The 21,488-nt window shown below is 42.5% G+C and overlaps 1 protein-coding gene across 2 annotated transcripts in view; it reads left to right on the top strand.

Annotated features, from left to right (window-relative positions):
• Positions 1–21,488, top strand: part of LOC309637532 (uncharacterized protein) — a 413,691-nt gene that overhangs the window by 190,308 nt on the left and 201,895 nt on the right. Inside the window, exon 2 of one of the 2 annotated variants that reach the window (XR_014250596.1) lies at positions 18,747–18,823. Coding sequence is in view for 1 of the 2 variants with exons in the window: in XM_082412458.1 (XP_082268584.1) it covers positions 18,747–18,819 (73 nt within the window). In the remaining variant the exon portion in view is untranslated. Of the gene's footprint in view, positions 1–18,746; positions 19,210–21,488 lie in introns of those variants that run through there. The other variant, XM_082412458.1, reaches the window with a different exon arrangement.

The following is a 21,488-nucleotide window of genomic DNA, read 5'->3' as shown; positions in this document are numbered from 1 at the left end:
CACAGAAAAGTCACTAACGTGACGGTGGAGTTAGGGCTCTGGAGTCAGACAGTCGCGGGTTTGAATTCAGCTTCCCCGCTTCCTCATGTGACCAGCCTCTCCCAATCCCTGAATCCTTGTGTCTCAAATGGGAATAGGTGCAGGGCTTAAATGGGACAGTAATATACATAAAACATTCATTATATTGCCCGACATGCCATTCATTCTTCATGAATGTAAGCTACCCCATTATGTTATTATTATTACTAAATCCTGCTAATTCAATGCAAATTAGTCAGAGACGTTTGTTTTATAATCTCCGTCATTTTCCCCCACTCATTTCGCCTCTGTGAGGATTTGAGATAATGTTTCCGTTCCTATCATACAAGACATCTGGAAGATAAGAAAAATAAATCTGTCCCCTACTGGATAGCCAACCCATGCAGTGCCGTGAACACAACACATCCTTAATAAGATGTCACATTAATGAACACAACATCTGGATGAGGGGCAGCTGATCTCATCTGTCTCCAGATGTTGGTCATTATGTTTACAGAGCTGTGACCCAGAGCTGGGTTGATGTGATTCAAAACTGAAAATCCTCACAGTGAAAGTTTCAGCCCCCACAGGTAGGCTGTTTGACATCTTGGGAAATAGCAGCCTAGGGATTGGACGAATTGCTTGGATTTCAGCTACTTGCTACATGCATTCCAAGCGTACTTAGTGATGTAGGAGCCCATTGTTCTGTCCGAAGTTTGTTCAGAGCATCTTTAAGTTTCTTCTTGGAACTAGACAAAGGCCCCAAGGGCAGGGTGATGTTTACTTGATGGGCAAATGTTGTAGCATAATGGTTAAGCCCTTAGTCTTTGTCTTCATAAAGAGCTGGACTACACCCCTTTACACCTGTGTGACCTGGGTTCACTGCCTAACCTCTCTGAGTCCCATTTTCCTCAGAGCACCACTGCTGGGCCCACTGCTGATGGTGACCTTAATGTCATGTGCCCCATTCTTGTAGGTGAAGCCATAGTTAAGAACTATTCCGTGCAGGTGAACTGTGTTGATTTGAGCCATAATTTCACGTCATTGGGACTTGTTTGACTCACAGCCTAAATTCACATTTAAAATTTAATTTTCACCATAGACTGCCAGTGTTAGAGTGAAAAGAACTGATGATTTTTATTTTCTTTTAAGACTGGTATACGTGGGCTCCCCCAGTCAGATGTAGTAACTCTGGGAAGAAAGGTGTTTTGGAGATGATAGAGGCTATGTCAACTCTCAGATACAAGGAAAACTCAGGATGCTTTCATGTATGCCATTGCATCTGATCATTGGCTTTATTCTGCCCTTTTTTTTTTTTTTTTTTTCAAATGAGAAGCTGAGGCACAGGGATAGCAAATGTCTTCTCCAAAGATAGGTAGTGAGTGGAATTTGAATCCATTTCATCTGATCCCAAAGAACATGCCTTGAAATGGCCCTGTACCAATTATCACACAATTCCTTCTCACAAGACATTAATTTTTTGAACTCATGAAGGAGAAGAGTCAGAGTCCAGTTAATTCCAGGAGCAGGCATCTATCTTTCTGCCTACAGTAACTGGACGAATTAGAGGTTATGTGTGAAAAACGCTATTTATGTTATATGTACATGATATTGACATTACAATCAATGTCTAATTACAGTTAATGTCTATTGTCCCGATTATTTTGCAAACACCATGATCTACATGAAAAGCCTTTGTCACTGTAATAGTAAGAGCCAGTTTCTATGATTTATAATCCCCAAATGGTGGGTCTGATGAGCCAATCAGAGAGCGAAACTACCAAGTGTTTCAGCTTATAAGGTCTAGGACCTGCAGACATACCAGCAGAATCCCATATGGCATACCTCGATTGGTTAATTAATTGATTCATTCACATTCATTTTTTTCTCTGTTGGCAAATCTCATTTTCATTTTTTTGCATTTTCCATAAATATCTTGAGCTTGACTGAGTGGACGACTGCCTCCTTCTAGACTCTGGCAACTTACATCTTCACTGCTCTGTGGCTGTTTTCCTCGCTCCATATGGTGCACAGCTGCTCCCAATGATTGCTAGCTGGTGGGTGCAGTGCAATGGGATTCATTTAGTAAATGCTCACTGGCGTTTCTACGCTGTGTCAGGGCTGTACTGACACTGGAAATACAGACATGAGTAAGACGATAGTGGAAATAGATGACAGCTGTTACGGACTGAATTGTGTCTCACCAAAATTCACATGCTGAAGTTCTGACCCCCTCAATGTGACTGTATAGAGATAGAGCCTTTAAGGAGGTAACTGAGGTTAAATGAGGTTATGAGGGCAGGGCCCTAATCCAATAAGAACGCACCTTATAAGAGGAGGAAGAGACACCAGAGATCTCTGTTCCCACGCACGCGCAGAGGAAAGGCCATATGGAGACACAGTGAAAGCCGGGAAGAGAGGGCTCACCAGTAACCAACCCTGCTGGCATCTTGATCTTGGTCTTGCAGCCTCCAGAACTGTGAAAAGATACACGTCTGTTGTTTAAGCCCCCTAGCCTGTCCTGGCGGCCTGAGCCGACTCTGACAGTAGCCACCTACTTTCAGGCGGGCTGTGGGTGAGCCATGGGACGGGGCGCTGAGGATCGTAGTGATGAATGAGCTATGGTCTCTGCCCCTGACCATTACGCCAGGTGTCCAGGGAGGTGAGTACACAGATGTATTCACATCCCAGAGCGCGGAACAGGCGCCTGCAGGGGAGAGGAGAGCTGGGAGGAATTCACACAGGTGAACCTGGGCTGGGCTGGAGCAGAAGACGGTGAAAAGCTTTCCCCAGCGCATTGTTCAACGTCTGCTCTTGGTCTTGTCTGCCTGACCTTGTGAGTATTTTAAACTTCCTTCCTGGTTGTATTCTTCCAGGCCAAGTCCTGCTTCAGTAAATCCTTTCTGAGGGGTTTAATGATGGCAAGGAATCTAAAAGCCAAATGCATTTAGCAATTCTGTGTACATAGACATCATCTAAAAAGCTGGATTTCTCCCGTTAGAGTTTTATAACTGAAGGTGTTCTGCTTGGCAAGTGCAATTCGCCCCCTTCTGTTTTCTCGCCTGAGCAGAAGCGTGACTATTTTGCTCTTTAATGAGTGCTCAGGAGTTACGATAGGCTGAAGCAGGGTTTCCCTGTGGATGACTTCCTGTGTGAACCAAGCCTTCTGAGTCCTCTGGGCCTGTCTGTCTGGTGCCCAGGGGTGCCTGTGTGTCCAGGAACCTGACCTTTGAAGTCGGACAGGCCTGGATAAAGAGTCTTGCCTCCATACAGGAGCTGTGTGGCTCCGGGCCAGTTATGGGATCTCTTAGAGCCCTGGTGCACCCATCCGGGAAGGATAATAGTGGCACCCAGAATTCAGTCAGTGATGCAGCTATATAAAATACTGGGCATAGAGCCTGGTGCATGGTCATGGCTCCAAAACTATTTTTGTTGCTTTGTAATTTGGAGGAGACTGGCAGAAATTTAATAGTGACTGGTAAGCAACCTCTGTGACCCAAGGCCTCAAATGTCAATTTATCAGTCAGTTGAATTTGACCATATCCATTTCACATGAAATATATGAGGACGAAACGCAGTAGCATGAACCTCTGTCTGGATCATAGTAGGTGCTCAATAAATGTCACTTTCCAATTCCTTCTCCTTAGGAGCAGACATTGTCTGTACCTTAGCTGCATGGCTTAGCAGTTAGTATTCTTTACTTCCTCCAACCCCAGTGGTTATTCATGACTCTCCATGCATTAACCTCTCATAGTGGGTAAGGAGGGGTTCGTATTATCAAAGCTCTTTTAATGTGACATCTGTGAGCCACATTTGGACATTAAATTTTCAATGTTATTAACGTTCCAGTTACTTCCAAGTCAAAGGTGATATTGCGGAAAATACAGCCAACACAGGTTTCTGGTATAATTCCTTAGTTCAATGTGGAGACTTGAAATCACCTGGTATCCTCTAGTTAAATAATTCAGGTTAAGGGCTCCCAGGTGGACCTCAAAGCACTCAGTCTGTTCAGGAACAGGTGAGCAAAAACCATTAAATAAACTGAAAGAGAAATGCTGGGCTGTGTAGCTTAGTCAGAAAACTTTTATAAACAGTGAGCACCTACTTTGTGCCTCATGAAATCCATTCGCCCTTCAGACATCGGCTCAGGAAAAGCATTTTCTTCTCGGAAACCTTCCTGGACCACTCTCCCCGTAGCTCTAGACACACAGGCGTGTGGGCTCATAGGGTGCTGTGCTGCTTCTTAGCGCTGGTCTGTTTACTTGTTCACCATTGCATCCTCAGTGCCAAGCAGCTGGGCACATAGTAGGTGTTCAGTACAGACAGGTTATTCGACTGGCCGCATACGGTGAAATGGATGTGGATTTACTGTGGTGGGTAAGAACGCTTGATTCTTTGAGGGAAGAAAATTGGTAGCCATAGAGGCTACACCAGGGGATTCTGACCAATAGCAGTTTCACTGCTTCTGACCATGTCACTTTCCCACAGTGGAATCTTCGTATCAGGGGGTGAACACTGAGCAGTGGCTTCTTTAGGTCCAGCAGGCAGGCGGTGGTGAGAAGCCTTGCTCCTGCCTCCAGTTCCAAGAGCTGATTAAATCGCAAAATGCAGAGTTGAAAAGGTTCCTGTCCAGTAGGGGGAGCTCTGGCACTTATTAGTCACATTGATCCTGTTTAAAAACTTAGGCATAGATCTTCATAAACTTCTCCTTCTTTTTACAGTCACAGAATAGAGGTAGGAGGGACCAAAAGTCATCTAGTCCAGCCACTCTGAGAGCACAAACTCCCTCAAGAACCAAGGTTGCTCTATTATATCCCCTTCCCTTCCTTTCTCAGACATATTCACTGAGCACCTACTGTGTGCCGGGCAGTGAGGTTATAAAGATGAACAAGGTAATCATGAACTCTCCCCTTTTTTTGCTTACAGCCTCACTAGATTACCTCCCCAAACCGGGCAGCTCCTTACTGCTTGAGGATTCTCTGCTCTTGGGCTACTCTGAAGGCTCAAATGTTCTTTGCATTGAATCAGAAACTCTTCTCTGATACCTTCTATCTTTGATTCCTGTTTTTGTCTCAGAATTGTACCTAGAACATTATAACTATGAGCACTGCCTCTGGGCCTTTTGTCCCCTGAGTTCCCTTCAGATGTTTGAAGAAAAGGGATTGAGCCTCTTTGAGTCATTAATTTTCATCCTTGTTTAGTCCCGACTTTGGATTATTGTTGCAGGAAGGGGGACCCCTTCCAGGGCCCAAGAGTGGGCTCTTGTCTAATACTCAGAAATGAATTGTCCGAGGAGACACACGTGCTGACAAAGCAAGAGACTTTGCTGGGAAGGGGCGTCCAGGCGGAGAGCAGCAGGGTAGGGGAACCCAGGAGAACTGCTCTGCCACGTGGCTCGCAGTCTCGGGTCTTACGGGCATGGGGGCTAGTTTCCGGGTTGTCTCTGGACAGTCACTGTGACTCAGGGTCCTTCCTGCTGGCGTGTGCATCGCTCAGCCAAGATGGATTCCGGCGAGAAGGATTCTGGGAGGTTGGTAGGACATACGAACTGGCGTCTCCTCTCTCCTTTTGACCTTTCCCGAATTCTTCGGGTCGGCGGTAGCTTGTTAGTTCCGCGTTCCTCACCAGGACTACTGTTGTAAGAGAACTCATGCAAGTGGTTACTATGGTGTCTGGCCAGGGCGGGCGGTTTCCGTCAGTGGTTCCCCTAACGTTATGAACCCTCCTTTTGGTGAGTGAGGTGGGCAGGGAATAGGCAGGTGAGGGGCCTTCATGCTGACAAAATGTAAAAGCCAGCAAAATTAGACTTAAGCGTCCCTTGTAACACTCTGGGTCCCCTTCCCTCTGCCAAGATTTCTATCTTGAGTTCAGAGTTCTCTGATCTTGCTGGGGCTGGGCATAGCCAAACCCCATGTAATCCATCTGTTTCCTCTGAGGTATTGGGGGCTAAGTGGGGACATTGCCCTGGGAGATGAGCTGCTTAAAAGGATAGTGTAGGGGATAACCAGCTGGACCCAGGCAGTGCTGTGTCTTCTGCTCGGTAAAATGTCCTTCACTGGAAAGAAAAGAACCAAACCAGAGTAGGGAATCCCCACCCAAGCAGGTAAGGAATTAACAAGAGAACACCTGGCTGGGCCCTGCCTGCTGCTGCTACTCAAAAAATTTGTGAGTTTGAACGAATAAATGAATCAATAAATCAATTAACATATTCCAAACTTCCTGATCCTGACAAACTACGTTTCTAGGTTCTGCGGCTCTATGTAGACAAATCTTTTGGTACACTCCGAGGAGCTATGGAAAATGAGAAGAGTGCCAGAGATGAGATAAGCAAATATGTTGTGATTAAAAAAAAGAAAAGAGCTATTGACTAGCCGTCCTTGCTATCAGCTTAGTATGGAACAGATTTATTAATGGGGAAGATCTTAAGTATTAGCAAACTTGGGGGCAGCAAAGAGGTTTAAGCTGGGGTGCCAGTTCTGGCCTAGTGATAATGCTTGTCCATCGAGAAGAATTGTGACACTTACTTTTGGCTCAGTGGAAAATGATTGATTAGCGATGTCTGCCTCGGGTCTGGGAATGGAGCTTGGTGGCACACATGGCAGGGATTCGCTATCCCTGAGGATTCCAATGGCCCCTCTTCTCATAGGAGGGAAGAGTCTTACTTAAAGTCACACAGCAGGTTAGTGGCGAGGACTAGCCAGATGGAATATCTAAGTGTCTTGACTCAATTCAAGTGCTTATTTCTGTCACATTGCCCACTTCCTCTACGTGACTGTTAGTTGAAGATCCCTCTTGTTGGGGGAGACAGAAGCAGTGGGAAGAGAACTTCGTCTAAGAGGTGGAGACAGTGACATAGTCACTGATGGGGTGATCGTGTATAGTCAGCTTGACCCATTTGATGGGCCTGTGGGTCCACCCCACGGACACTGCTCTGACTGCCTGGACCCTGGGGGAGGCGGGGGTACCAGCTAGAGTAGGTTGGGGGTGCAGGCTATGCAGAGGCAAGAGGAAGGTAGATCAGTGGACATAGGATGAGATTAGCTCATAGATAAGAAGTACATGAGTCAGCCAGGCACTGATTTTGGGGGGGTGGGAGGAAGGGGGGTATCTAGGGAAGTCTTGAGACTAGAGAGAAGACACTTCAAAAAAATTTCACAGGGACTTGAATTCTAACCACAGACTCCCCATACAAACTGAGCTGGTAGCAGATGAGATGAACAAATAAAAAATCTCACAGCCCATACGTAGCATCACAAAGGGTTACCTTGGTAGAAAGTCCGTATACATAAGATTAAATTACATATGCAATCGTTGGATTAGCAAGCAGTGATGTAGAGCCATGTTCTGTTCTAAATTGTTAATCAATTTAATCCTTAAAAGAACCATATGAAGTAGGAACAATTATTGTCCCCATTTTACAGATGGAACCAACTCTCCCAAGGTCAGTAAGTGGTGGAGCCACAATTTGAACCCAACCAATTTGGCCCCAGAGTCCTTGTTCGCAGTCTCTACCACAACCCTGAAATCGGTGCTGTATTGATGTTGCCCAGCAGTGTCGTGGAGTTTCTAAGGAGTGCAGTGCCCTGTGCTTTTTTTCTCACTGATTTTTATTTTTTTGTGATGAGAAGTCTTAGGGCTTCCTCTCTTAACAGCTTTCATATATAACATACAGCAGTGGTAATTGTATTTATCAAGTTGTACCTGACCTCCATAGTACTTATTTCTCTTATAACTGGAAGTTTGTCCCTTTTTGACAGCCTTCATCCAATCCACCCTCCCCCCACCGCCTCTGGAAAACTCACATCTGATCTTTTTCTATGAGTTTGTTTGTTTTGCTTGTGAAGTATAATCAACCTCCAACACTGTTCGTTCCTATTTCACAAAGAGTGATTCGAAATTTCTATACATTTCAAACCAATCACTGTAATAAGTTTAGAGACGATGTCACCCTACAAAGATATTACTTAGTTATTGACTGTATTCTGCACACTGTACATTTCATACCTGTGACTCACTTACTTTACAACTGGAAGTCTCTACCTCTAGATCTTCCTCACCTATTTTTTTTCCTCCCTGACCCCCCTCCCCTCTGGCAACCACCTGTTTGTTCTCTGTGTCTGACTCGGTTTCTGTTTTGTTATATTTGTTGTGTTTTTTAGATTCCACATATAAGTGAAATCATACAGTATTTAGAAGACACCTTGTTTTCTTTCTGTCTCAACAGAGGCCATATCTCTGGGAGGGGCTTTGCGGAGACTACAGTGGTTTAGAAACAGCACTGGGAGTCTTCCCTCCTTTTCCTTCCTTCTACCAGCTTTCATTAATATCTACTTTGTGTAAGGACACCGGATTACCGGGGGCACTTACACAGAATAGGTGGGGAATTGGGGTCGCTATTGTACGTCCATGAGATCACCAAGAATTTCAGGGGTACCATGTTCAGTTGTTGTTTGTTTATTTTTTTGAGGGGCGGTTCCTTTTATCCCCCCCACCCCCAAATTATTTGATAAGTTAAATGGGCTAAACAACAAGGACCTACTGTATAGCACAGGGAACTATACTCAATATCTTATAGTAACCTATAATGGAAAAGAATCTGAAAAAGAATATATATATGTGTGTGTGTGTATATATATATATATATATATATATAAATAAACTGAATCACTTTGCTGTACACTTGAAACTAACACAACATTGTAAATTAAGTTTACTTCAGTAAAAAAGCATACATTTAAAAAAATGGAGAACAAGCAAATAAAACTTCCTATACTTAAGATGATTAACAAACAGTGTGTGAATTTACAATCATAAAAGGGAAAGTTAAGTGGGGGCTGGTATTTGGGTTAAAACTAATCAGAAGCTTCCTTGGCATGTATGCCCCAGCCCTTTTTACTTTGTACAAGTTACTTACTCTCTCTGTGCCTCAGTTTCCTCATCTGTAAAAGTGGTACCCACCTCCTACATTGCTGTGAGCATGAAATGAGTGGTTATATGTAAAGCATTTAGATCGGTGCCTGTTACATACTAAGGGTGACTACAAGGTAGCTATTATTGCTCTGCAGGTTTGGGTTATCTGCTCTGTGACTTGTTTTTGGCCTTCTCATTTTCTGTTTTTAAAACAATTTGTGCCATGGCATGCCCCAAGGATAGCATGTACAGTTACAAGTCGAAACAGGCCCCTTGGGAAGAAAAAGACTTCACCTCTTCCTGAAGCTGAAGATTTAAAACCCTCGAGATACACCTTCTAAATCAGGAATCAAAATATTTAATTTCTTGGTAGTGCAGCCACAGATTGCAGTAAGTACTTAGTAAAATAGAATCAATAGAAGAACGTTGGAATTCTAAGGGTCTCAAAACTTGGTTTGAATGACTCTGTGTATATTTTGAAGCACCAATTGTGCTGTGAAAGGTTTCTCTACCCGGCAGATAATGAAGTGATAAGAGATCTTTCTGACTGCCAAGCACGGGTTATCATGAGCGTGCGGATTACCGGAGGGGAGCATGGCCATATCTGCTGCAGGCACTGCCTGGGTCAATGTTGTATTGTGTAGGAGGGTGGCATGTTGCCAGTTGATTCTCAGGGTGTTGAGATGGCCTCCGCTGATGGAATATTGATCTCAGGCCTGTCGGTTTCAATGGCATTCAGGAGTGAGTTGCAATAAAACAAGTTCCTGTTTAGTTTTCTAGATAGTTGCCATCCTGTTTTCTCTTTGTATGTAACTTTCCCTTCCGTTCTCAGAAAACACACATTACCTTTCTTATAAGAGGGACCTTTATGGAACTAGGGGAAAATGTGTTAAGAGAAATACACCAGGCCTCCAATATTCTATCTGTGAGCCGTGCTAGGAATAGAAAGACTCCAGGGCAGTGAGGATTTTCAAGCCAGGTTGTAACCAAGGCGGTGTGTTCACTAGATGGGCTCATAACTGCAGTGAGATATTTCAAATGTTAGGTAATCAAATCTGTTGCAGGAAGAAGAGTTTAAACTTCCAAATTAGGTGTAATACACCCTCCCAGTGTCTTTGAGACCCCTGAGGTGGGACCGAGCTGAGTGAATTAGAAGCAAGCTTCGCTTTGTTTTCTGGTGTACAATCAATTAAGCAATTTCCAGAAGCAACGGCACAGTGGCATTTTACTTAGTTTTTTGGGGTTTTTTTTAAACATTTTTTTTTTTTAAATTATTATTATTATTATTTTATTTATTTATTTATTTACTTATGGCTCTGTTGAGTCTTTGTTTCTGTGTGAGGGCTTTCTCCAGTTGCAGCGAGCAGGGGCCACTCTTCATCGCGGTGCGCGGGCATCTCACTATAGTGGCCTCTCTTGTTGCGGGGCACAGGCTCCAGACGCGCAGGCTCAGTAGTTGTGGCTCACGGGCCTAGTTGCTCCGTGGCATGTGGGATCTTCCCAGACCAGGGCTCGAACCCGTGTCCCCTGCATTGGCAGGCAGATTCTCAACCACTGCGCCACCAGGGAAGCCCTTAAACATTTTTATTAGAGTATAATTGCTTTACAGTGGCATGTTAGTTTCTCCTTTATAACAAAGTGAATCAGTTATACATATACATATATCCCCATATCTCTTCCCTCTTGTGTCTGCCTCCCTCCCACCCTCCCTATCCCACCCTTCTAGCTGGTCACAAAGCACCGAGCTGATCTCCCTGTGCTATGTGGCTGCTTCCCACTAGCTATCTATTTTACATTTGGTAGTGTGTATAAGTCCATATATACAGTACCACTCTCTCACTTCGTCCCAGCTTACCCTTCCCTCTCCCCGTGTCCTCAAGTCCATTCTCTAGTAGGTCTGCGTCTTTATTCCTGTCTTGCCTCTAGGTTTTTCATGACCTTTTTTTTTTTTTTTTTTTTTTAGATTCCATATATATGTGTTAGCATACGGTATTTGTTTTTCTCTTTCTGACTCACTTCACTCTGTATGACAGACTCTGGGTCCATCCACCTCACTACAAATAACTCAATTCGTTTCTTTTTATGGCTGAGTAATATTCCATCGTATATATGTGCCACATCTTCTTTATCCATTCATCTGTCGATGGACACTTAGGTTGCTTCCATGTCCTGGCTATTGTAAATAGAGCTGCAATGAACATTGTGGTACATGACTCTTTTTGAATTATGGTTTTCTCAGGGTATATGCCCAGTAGTGGGGTTGCTGGGTTGTATGGTAGTTCTATTTTTAGTTTTTTAAGGAACCTCCATACTATTCTCCATAATGGCTATATCAATTTACATTCCCACCAACAGTGTATGAGGGTTCCCTTTTCTCCACACCCTCTCCAGCATTTATTGTTTGTAGATTTTTTGATGATGGCCATTCTGACTGGTGTGAGATGATACCGTATTGTAGTTTTGATTTGCATTGCTTGAATGATTAATGATGTTGAGCATTCTTTCATGTGTTTGTTGGCAGTCTGTATGTCTTCTTTGGAGAAATGTCTTATTTAGGTCTTCTGCCCATTTTTGGATTTGGTTGTTTGTTTTTTGATGTTGAGCTGCATGAGCTGCTTGTAAATTTTGGAGATTAATCCTTTGTCAGTTGCTTCATTTGCAAATCTTTTCTCCCCTGCTGAGGGTTGTCTTTTCGTCTTGTTTATGGTTTCCTTTGCTGTGCAAAAGCTTTGAAGTTTCATTAGGTCCCATTTGTTTATTTTTGTTTTTATTTCCATTTCTCCTGGAGGTCGGTCAAAAAGGATCTTGATGTGATTTATGTCATGGAGTATTCTGCCTATGGTTTCCTCTAAGAGTTTTATAGTGTCTGGCCTTACATTTAGGTCTTTAATCCATTTTGAGTTTATTTTTGTGTATGGTGTTAAGGAGTGTTCTAATTTCATTCTTTTATATGTTGCTGTCCGGTTTTCCAAGCACCACTTATTGAAGAGGCTGTCTTTTCTCCATTGTATTCTCTTGCCTCCTTTATCAAAGATAAGGTGACCATATGTGCGTGGGTTTATCTCTGGGCTTTCTACCCTGTTCCATTGATCTATATTTCTGTTTTTGTGCCAGTACCATACTGTCTTGATTACTGTAGCTTTGTAGTATAGTCTGAAGTCCAGGAGCCTGATTCCTCCAGCTCCGTTTTTCTTTGTCAAGATTGCTTTGGCTATTCGGGGTCTTTTGTGTTTCCATACAAATTGTGAAATTTTTTGTCCTAGTTCTGTGAAAAATGCCAGTGGTTGTTTGATAGGGATTGGACTGCATCTGTAGATTGCTTTGGGTAGTAGAGTCATTTTCACAATGTTGATTCTTCCAATCCAAGAACATGGTATATGTCTCCATCTATTTGTATCATCTTTAATTTCTTTCATCAGTGTCTTATAATTTTCTGCATACAGGCCTTTTGTCTCCTTAGGTGGGTTTATTCCTAGGTATTTTATTCTTTTTGTTGCAGTGGTAACTGGGAGTGTTTTCTTAATTTCACTTTCAGATTTTTCATCATTAGTGTATAGGAATGCAAGAGATTTCTGTGCATTAATTTTGTATCCTGCAACTTTACCAAATTCATTGATTAGCTCTAGTAGTTTTCTGGTGGCATCTTTAGGATTCTCTATGTATAGTATCATGTCATCTGCAAACAGTGACACCTTTACTTCTTCTTTTCCGATTTGGATTCCTTTTATTTCTTTTTCTTCTCTGATTGCTGTGGCTAAAACTTCCAAAACTATGTTGAATAATAGTGGTGAGAGTGGGCAACCTTGTCTTGTTCCTGATTAGTGGAAATGGTTTCAGTTTTTCACCATTGAGGATGATGTTGGCTGTGGGTTTGTCACATATGGCCTTTATTATGTTGAGGTAAGTTCCCTCTATGCCTACTTCCTGGAGGGTTTTTATCATACATGGGTGTTGAATTTTGTTGAAAGCTTTTCTGGATCTGTTGAGATGATCATATGATTTTTATTCTTCAATTTGTTAATATGGTGTATCACATTGATTGATTTGTGTATATTGAAGAATCCTTGCATTCCTGGGATAAACCCCACTTGATCATGGTGTATGATCCTTTTAATGTGCTGTTGGATTCTGTTTGCTAGTATTTTGTTGAGGATTTTTGCATCTGTGTTCATCAGTGATATTGGCCTGTAGTTTTCTTTCTTTGTGACATCTTTTTCTGGTTTTGGTATCAGGGTGATGGTGGCCTCGTAGAATGAGTTAGGGAGTGTTCCTTCCTCTGCCATGTTTTGGAAGAGTTTGAGAAGGATAGGTGTTAGCTCTTCTCTAAATGTTTGATAGAATTCGCCTGTGAAGCCATCTGGTTCTGGGCTTTTATTTGTTGGAAGATTTTTAATCACAGTTTCAGTTTCAGTGCTTGTGACTGGTCTGTTCATATTTTCTATTTCTTCCTGGTTCATTCTCGGAAGTTTGTGCATTTCTAAGAATTTGTCCATTTCTTCCAGGTTGTCCATTTTATTGGCATATAGTTGCTTGTAGTAATCTCTCATGATCCTTTGTATTTCTGCAGTGTCAGTTGTTACTTCTCCTTTTTCATTTCTAATTCTGTTGATTTGAGTCTTTGCCCTTTTTTTCTTGATGAGTCTGGCTAATGGTTTATCAGTTTCGTTTATCTTCTCAAGGAGCCAGCTTTTAGTTTTATTGATCTTTGCTATCCTTTCCTTCATTTCATTTTCATTTATTTCTCATCTGATCTTTATGATTTCTTTCCTTCTGCTAACTTTGGGGTTTTTCTTGTTCTTCTTTCTCTAATTGCTTTAGGTGTAAGGTTACATTGTTTATTTGAGATGTTTCTTGTTTCTTAAGGTAGGATTGTATTGCTATAAAGTTCCCTCTTAGAACTGCTTTTGCTGCATCCCATAGGTTTTGGGTCATTGTGTTTTCATTGTCATTTGTTTCCAGGTAGTTTTTTATTTCCTCTTTGATTTCTTCAGTGATCTCTTGGTTATTAAGTAGTGTATTGTTTAGCCTCCATGTGTTTGTATTTTTTACAGATATTTTCCTATAATTGATATCTAGTCTCATAGTGTTGTGGTCAGAAAAGATGCTTGATATGATTTCAATTTTCTTCAATTTACTGAGGCTTGATTTGTGACCCAAGATGTGATCTATCCTGGAGAATGTTCTGTGTGCATGTGAGAAGAAAGTGTAATCTGCTGTTTTTGGATGGAATGTCCTATAAATATCAATTCAGTCTATCTGGTCTATTGTGTCATTTAAAGCTTCTGTTTCCTTATTAATTTTCTGTTTGGATGATCTGTCCACTGGTGTAAGTGAGGTGTTAAAGTCCCCCACTATTATTGTGTTACTGTCGATTTCCTCTATTATAGCTGTTAGCAGTTGCCTTATGTATTGAGGTGCTCCTATATTGGGTGCATATATATTTATCATTGTTATATCTTCTTTTTGGATTGGTCCCTTGATCATTATGTAGTGTTCTTCCTTGTCTCCTGTAACATTGTTTATTTTAAAGTCTATTTTCTCTGATATAAGGATTGCTACTTCAACTTTCTTTTGATTTCCATTTGCATGGAATATCTTCTTCCATCCCCTCACTTTCAGTCTGTATGTGTCCCTAGGTCTGAAGTGGGTCTCTTGTAGACAGCATATATACGGGTCTTGTTTTTGTATCCATTCAGCCAGTCTATGTCTTTTGGTTGGAGCATTTAATCCTTTTACATTTAAGGTAATTATCAGTATGTATGTTCCTATTACCATTTTCTTAATTGTTTTGGGTTTGTCTTTGTAGGTCTTTTCCTTCTCTTGTGTTTCCTGCCTAGAGAAGTTCCTTTAGCATTTGTTGTGAAGCTGGTTTGGTGGTGCTGAATTCTCTTAGCTTTTGCTTGTCTGTAAAGGTTTTAATTTCTCCGTCAAATCTGAATGAGATCCTTGGTGGGTAGAGTAATCTTGGTTGTAGGTTTTTCCCTTTCATCACTTTAAGTATGTCCTGCCACTCCCTTCTGGCTTGCAGAGTTTCTGCAGAAAGATCAGCCGTTAACCTTATGGGGATTCCCTTGAATGTTATTTGTTGTTTTTCCCTTGCTGCTTTAAATATTTTTTCTTTGTATTTAATTTTTGATAGTTTGATTAATATGTGTCTTGGCGTGTTTCTCTTTGGATTTATCCTGTATGGGACTCTCTGTGCTTCCTGGACTTGATTAACTATTTCCTCTCCCATATTAGGGAAATTTTCAACTATAATCTCTTCAGATATTTTCTCAGTCCCTTTCTTTTTCTCTTCTTCTTCTGGGACCCCTGTAATTTGAATGTTGGTGCGTTTAATGTTGTCCCAGAGGTCTCTGAGACTGTCCTCAGTTCTTTTCATTCTTTTTTCTTTATTCTGCTCTGCAGTAGTTATTTCCACTATTTTATCTTCCAGGTCACTTATCCCTTCTTCTGCCTCAGTTATTCTGCTATTGATCCCGTCTAGAGAATTTTTAATTTCATTTATTGTGTTGTTCATCATTGTTTGTTTGCTCTTTAGTTCTTCTGGGTCCTTGTTAAACGTTTCTTGTATTTTCTCCATTCTATTTCCAAGATTTTGGATCATCTTCACTATCGTTATTCTGAATTCTTTTTCAGGTAGACTGCCTATTTCCTCTTCATTTGTTAGGTCTGGTGGGTTTTTACCTTGCTCCTCCATCTGCTGTGTGTTTTTCTGTCTTCTCATTTTGCTTAACTTACTGTGTTTGGGGTCTCCTTTTCACAGGCTGCAGGTTCGTAGTTCCCATTGTTTTTGGTGTCTGCCCCCAGTGGCTAAGGTTGGTTCAGTGGGTTGTGTAGGCTTCCTGGTGGAGGGGACTAGTGCCTGTGTTCTGGTGGATGAGGCTGGATCTTGTCTTCTGGTGGGCAGGTCCATGTCTGGTGGTGTGTTTTGGGGTGTCTGTGACCTTATTATGATTTTAGGCAGCCTCTCTGCTAAGGGGTGGGGTTGTGTTCCTGTCGTGCTAGTTGTTTGGCATAGGGTGTCCAGCACTGTAGCTTGCTGGTCGTTGAGTGGAGCTGGTTCTTGGCGTTTGTTACTTTTGTTTGTTCCAAACAAACAACAATAACCACACATTACATATGGGTAGCTAGTGAAAAACTCTCCTCTCTCTGTACAGATCCTAAGATCTCCAGTTTTCTCTACAGAATTAATCATGGATGTCAGTGTCTTTGGATATTTTTTCAGATATTATATGCATACATAAGCATATTTGTATATACCCTCCTTTTTGTAAACACACAGTATGCATACTATTTATATTCACTTTTCTGTGTCTTGCTGGTAGTGTTAAGACATGCAGAAACTCCTGGTTGATTAACCCATTGAGTCTCCAGCATTTATCAGGACAGTTACCCCTCTGATTGGAGGGTCACCTCAATCTCAGGAGGTACAAGGGGACAAAAGGAAGCTGAAAATGAAGGTAACGGATGTCAAATAAAACATTCAGAGGCTTCCTGAGGTTTGGCCGACTTGACCTAAGTAAATATTTAGAAATTCTATGGTAATCTTATCACATTCACATGACTGATGCTTTTCTATCTCTCAGTTCTCACTTTTGATGTCACGTCCTCCAAGAAGCCTCCTGTGATTACTCTTCCTAAAATAGCTTCTCCCACCGCTCCTAACCAGAGGATTAGGACAGCTTTCCATGTAGCCTCATTCATAATTTCCTTCCATTTTGAGTATGAGAAACAGGAATGATTTTTGCATCTTACAAATGTAAAATTATTTTATATTGGAATACTCTTTCGAACTATCACCTTTCCTCAGCAGCAGAGATTTTAGTATTTGTAACCTTCTAAGTTCAGTATCATGCCAACTAGACCCTGAGATCAGTAGAGATGTGGCTAGCTCTTACATGTTTTTATATCTCCAGTGCCTAGCCAGGGTCTCAGTAAATCTCTTTTGAATAAAGAATAATGTCAATCCCTGCTGAATCTACAAGGTTTGCATCAAGCCAGAGTGGCCTTACCACGGTTTTTGTTTTGTATCCAAAACAAGAAGATCTGTGAGTTCTTCTGTGGCTTTCACTAGGGTCAGGAGTGTCCTCCAGTGAGTTGTTGTGCAGTAAGAACCTTGCTGGGTCACACAGTCTTGGGTGAGTCTGTGTAATGCTTGGGTTGTCACACAGTCTTGGGTTTTGTCACACAGTCTTGGGTGAGTCTGTGTAATGCTTGGGTTGTTTCCTAGGCTCCTGTGTCCTCCAATCATCCTTGCCCCAACTTCGTGAATCCTGTCTACAGCATCTATCCCAAGTTGGGGTGATGTTCGCATCAAGATGGCAGACAGCAGAGCCCTAGCTTAGAGCATTAAGAGCTCCAGCAGTTGTTTTCTTCACTGAGTTGTCAGAAGGGCAGTCCTGCCTATATGTGCCTCTCACATTCCATGATCCATTAGAGACAATTTGCTACAAGGCTTCAGATTCCAATTTTGCAGAACAGTCAGAGATCACTTAACTGAATTTTGCCTGTGTACAAGAGCTGATGATGCTTGCTTCGCCAAATGACTCTTTAAGGAAATTCAAACAAAAAGCCATTTTCTTTTCTCTGCTCTTTTCATTTTCAGAAACTTCTCAGGGAAAGGCAACAAATGGATATGCAAGAATCTATATGAGCCTGAAAACCAATGCTGATTGGAAGGATGGGGAGTTTGGGCTTACACTGAATAGTCAGAAAGGCTGAAGGTCAAGGACCCTGATAAATGACGGCATTTGCATCTTACTGCCGTCCATCGGGGCAGCTATTGTTAAACTGGTCATGCCCACACAAATCTGTGAGGACCTTTAGATAAGGAACTTCCATGTGAAAGTGCAAAGAAAATATGGGGTGTGTTTCCTTTCAGCTGAGAGAGGCTTTTCTCCAGTGGATAGCTTTTACCTTCAGGGCAGGTCCTCTAAACCTTTGTGGGCTAAATAAGCCATGTCTTTGGGTCTTCCTCTTCTCTAGTGTCTCCTTTGGGCACTAGGGCTGCCAGGGTGCCCTTTGTCTTCCCGACATAAGCACAGCTGCTGCAGATGGACAATGTCACGTTCTTGGGGTCTTTCTTGTGATGATAGTGATGATAGAGTCATGACAGTGCTGTTCTTCTTGCTGGTGGTAGTGGGTGTATCTGTTACTTAGTACTACAATAATGCTGCATAACAAAACACTCCAAACTCAGTGACTTAAAATAACAATCCTGTTGACTTAAAAAAATACACAACCTAGCAGTTCAGAATTTTGTTTTATTCGGTGGACGTACTTAAGGACGTAAGCCCAGGAGACAGCCTCTCAGATAGCTCTGAGAGACAGCTCAGAAGAGGTCAGGGAGGAGCCAGGATATATAGGAGTTAAACAAACAAACAAACAAACAAAACAGATAGTAGGAACATCAAAAGATTACTGTTAATAAAAGAAAACCAGGCATCTCAGGTTAATGAATGTAGCACTTTTCTAGTTGGGAAGACGCAAGAGTCTGGGCCTACTGATATCATTCCTTTGATATGCACCTTAACTCTCTTGGCCCAGTATCCTGTTCTTTTCCATCCTGAGTCCCTTAGGGTGCACCTGTGAGGGGGTGGGGCTGCAGTGGCTTATGGCCTGGTGGCTACAGCATCCTTTGTTTACTGATATGGTAGGTGGCATTCTTTGTCCACAGTCATTTATTCTTGCTTACCTGTCAGTGGGTTGCCTGATGGTTGACTCTTCTAGGCTGGGCTCCTGGGAGACTATGCTTCAAGGTACAGATCCATCTGGGCGTGGTTCCTTACCAGGGTTGTTCCATGTGTTCATTCCAGATCCCAGACTGGAAGAGCAGCAGCTACCTCGGGGAGAGTGGGAGTTCTTCTCATGATGATGACAGAAGTATAAGAAGGTAAGCTAGGTTTCACAATCTTTATTGCATCAAGTTTGCCTACCTCCTATTGGATGAAGCAAGTTACATGCCTAGACCCGAGTTCAAGGTATGGGGAAGCATTATCTGCCATCATGAGAAAAAGTGAATCATGTTGCCAAACCTGATATCAGTGTAGCAAGTACATACATTTCTTGTGTGGGAGGGGAATAGGGAATGAATATTTGCTGGACAGTATTCTCTTCTTCCACAATCACCTATCATTTCCGGGGGCATGTGCAAGGTCTCAGCACATTCATTTATTTTCCTATGCAATCAACTAACAGTTTTTGAGTCCATGCTATGTGCCAGGCATTGTGCTAAGCACTGAGGTTGTATTAATAAAGACGTAGAGGAAATTTGAAGCACACAGATCCTGGGATCCTGCTGGGGCACCGAGCAGAGGCCTGATCTGAGTGGCTGGAGAGAGACAGATTTGCTCTTGAGCTTTGGGAAGGGAGTCAGTTTAAATCTTGGAGATCCTGCCTGCTAGGGGCAGTGAATACAGTTGATATTTCCCGTTTTCCAGAGACTGAGTTCTTTCTACCAGCCTCTGGCCTTCTAAGAGATAGCAGGTAAGATTTTCCTGGTCTAGAGGGAATATGTGTGTCTCACACCCTGAGTTCAGAATGAGTCAGGGAGACTGGCTGAACTAGATAATGATTTCTAGAACCAGAGCCTTGTCAGATCCAGGCATCAGCTGCCAGGATTCTGAGGTCCCCAGAGAGGTGGCTGCCATCTCAGAGATTTCTAAGACTTGGTCGGATTCAATCCAGTGGCACGTGACCCAAACAGAAGCTTCTGGAACTCATGGAGACAGTAGACAGCATGGCTAGATGGTGGCAAGGTGAAGCCTTGTGTCGGTATTTTCTGCAGTTGTGGCTGGTTGATACCTGCACACCTGATTTTTCTCTGATCGTGACTGATGCTCAAAGGTGTCTTTGAATTGATTCATACATGTTGCTGGGGGCCATTCTGATTGCATTTCACAAAAAAGAACCTAGATAAATGTTTTGTCCACTTAACATCAGTGGGGCACCAAGTTCTAAGACCTATTTCAAGGAGAAAAACTCTCCTAGAGAATAAAAATACTTGGAAGTGAAATAATGAATGAGCTGGAAAGGAAGCTTTCATTAAGTCTCTCAGAAAAGGGTTAAGTAAAGCTTGGTGAGTATCCCAGGATGGCACAAGTCATCATCAAAAATATAATACACAAATAAGATTGAAGCAGCTTTGGTGTTCACTGATTTGGTCAGTACTGGTCAGACAGTCACCTAATTTTCAGTTTCACTGGAGTTGACCTTAGAAAGTTCAGCGTTAGCAGCTAAGTTTTAGGAACACTTGACGTTTCATATGTTTGAATCCACAGATGAAGCGAATGCAAGGGGCATTGTGTAATCACCTCATAATCTTTGATGTCATTTGTCAGCCACTGCAGCAAAATCAGAGCTTTTTCACCATGGCAGTGACTTTTAGAGCCATCCCTGTAAAGTTTTCTCCTTAAGGAATTTTCTGAAGCGCAAATTCAGTGGCCATTTCTGAAACTGACCGTCCAAGGTTTCTGTAGAGCCGGGGTCAGCAAGCTACAAGCTGAGAGCAAAATCTGTGCTGCCGACCTGTTTCTGTAAATAGAGTTTTGCTGGAACACAGCTCTGCTCATTCACTCACATACTGTCCGTGGCTATTTCTCTGCTCCAACAGCAGAGTCGAGTAGTTGCAGCAAAGACTTGACAGCCCACAGAGCCTGAAACATTTACTATTTGGCCATTTACAGAGAAAGTTTTCTGACTCCTACTGTAGAGAGTAGACTGGGTAAATTGGCATGCACATAAACTGGGGGTACGGGGCAGAAACTCTTCTGGTTGTGATAGGATCCTTCCTGGAGTCTGGGTCTGGAGACCCCAGGTGTGGATGGGGCTTCAGTTATGGCTAGATTCATGGGTTCAAGGATGTCATCAGGACTCTCATTCTCAACCTCTTGCCTCTGCTTTCTTCTGTATTGGCTTTATTCTTAGGGAGGCTTTCTTTAAGTGGTATAAAAGATAGCCAACAGCAGATCTGGGCTTACATGGTCCAGCATCTATTGTAACCCACATCCCAATTCCATAGGACTCTGATTGAGCTGGGTGCCCAACCTGGACCAGTTTCTGTGCTCAGGAGGATAGAAGGATCTGTACTGAGTGAGCATTTGTGTTGTAGATCCATCTTCTACTTATGGAATGGGAAAAGAAGGACCATGCATTTGCAGCCCTACCAGCTGGGGGAAGAGGGGTTTCTGATAGGAATCAAAGGGAAATGAAGAATTGTTAGAAAATTTGGAGAGAGCCTAGAATCTAAGAATTCTTGAGAGGCTTATATTTGTCCTATTTTACCTCTCAGCATGATTTCTTCCAGATGCTGAATTTTCCACCTCTACGACCTGTCCTGCACCTTGCAACCCCTATCTTCTTCTGTAACTACTTGGTCTGTGCTGCTCATAATGTCTGTTCTTTCACTGCCTCCAAGTTCAATTAAAGAAGGTTTTTGTATGGTGCAGACTCTACCGTGAGCATGCAGTATTTGAGGGCAAAAATAACTCAGCACAGTATGGCAAAGACAGAATTTAACGTCAGTCATTACTCCCAAGAAAACATAACCACTCCTCACC

This window comes from Balaenoptera physalus (genome assembly GCF_965194825.1).
Source record: "Balaenoptera physalus genome assembly, chromosome: 11".
Classification (NCBI taxonomy): Eukaryota; Metazoa; Chordata; class Mammalia; order Artiodactyla; family Balaenopteridae; genus Balaenoptera; species Balaenoptera physalus.
Note: the sequence above shows the minus strand (reverse complement) of the source record. Positions and strands in the feature narration are given on the sequence as shown.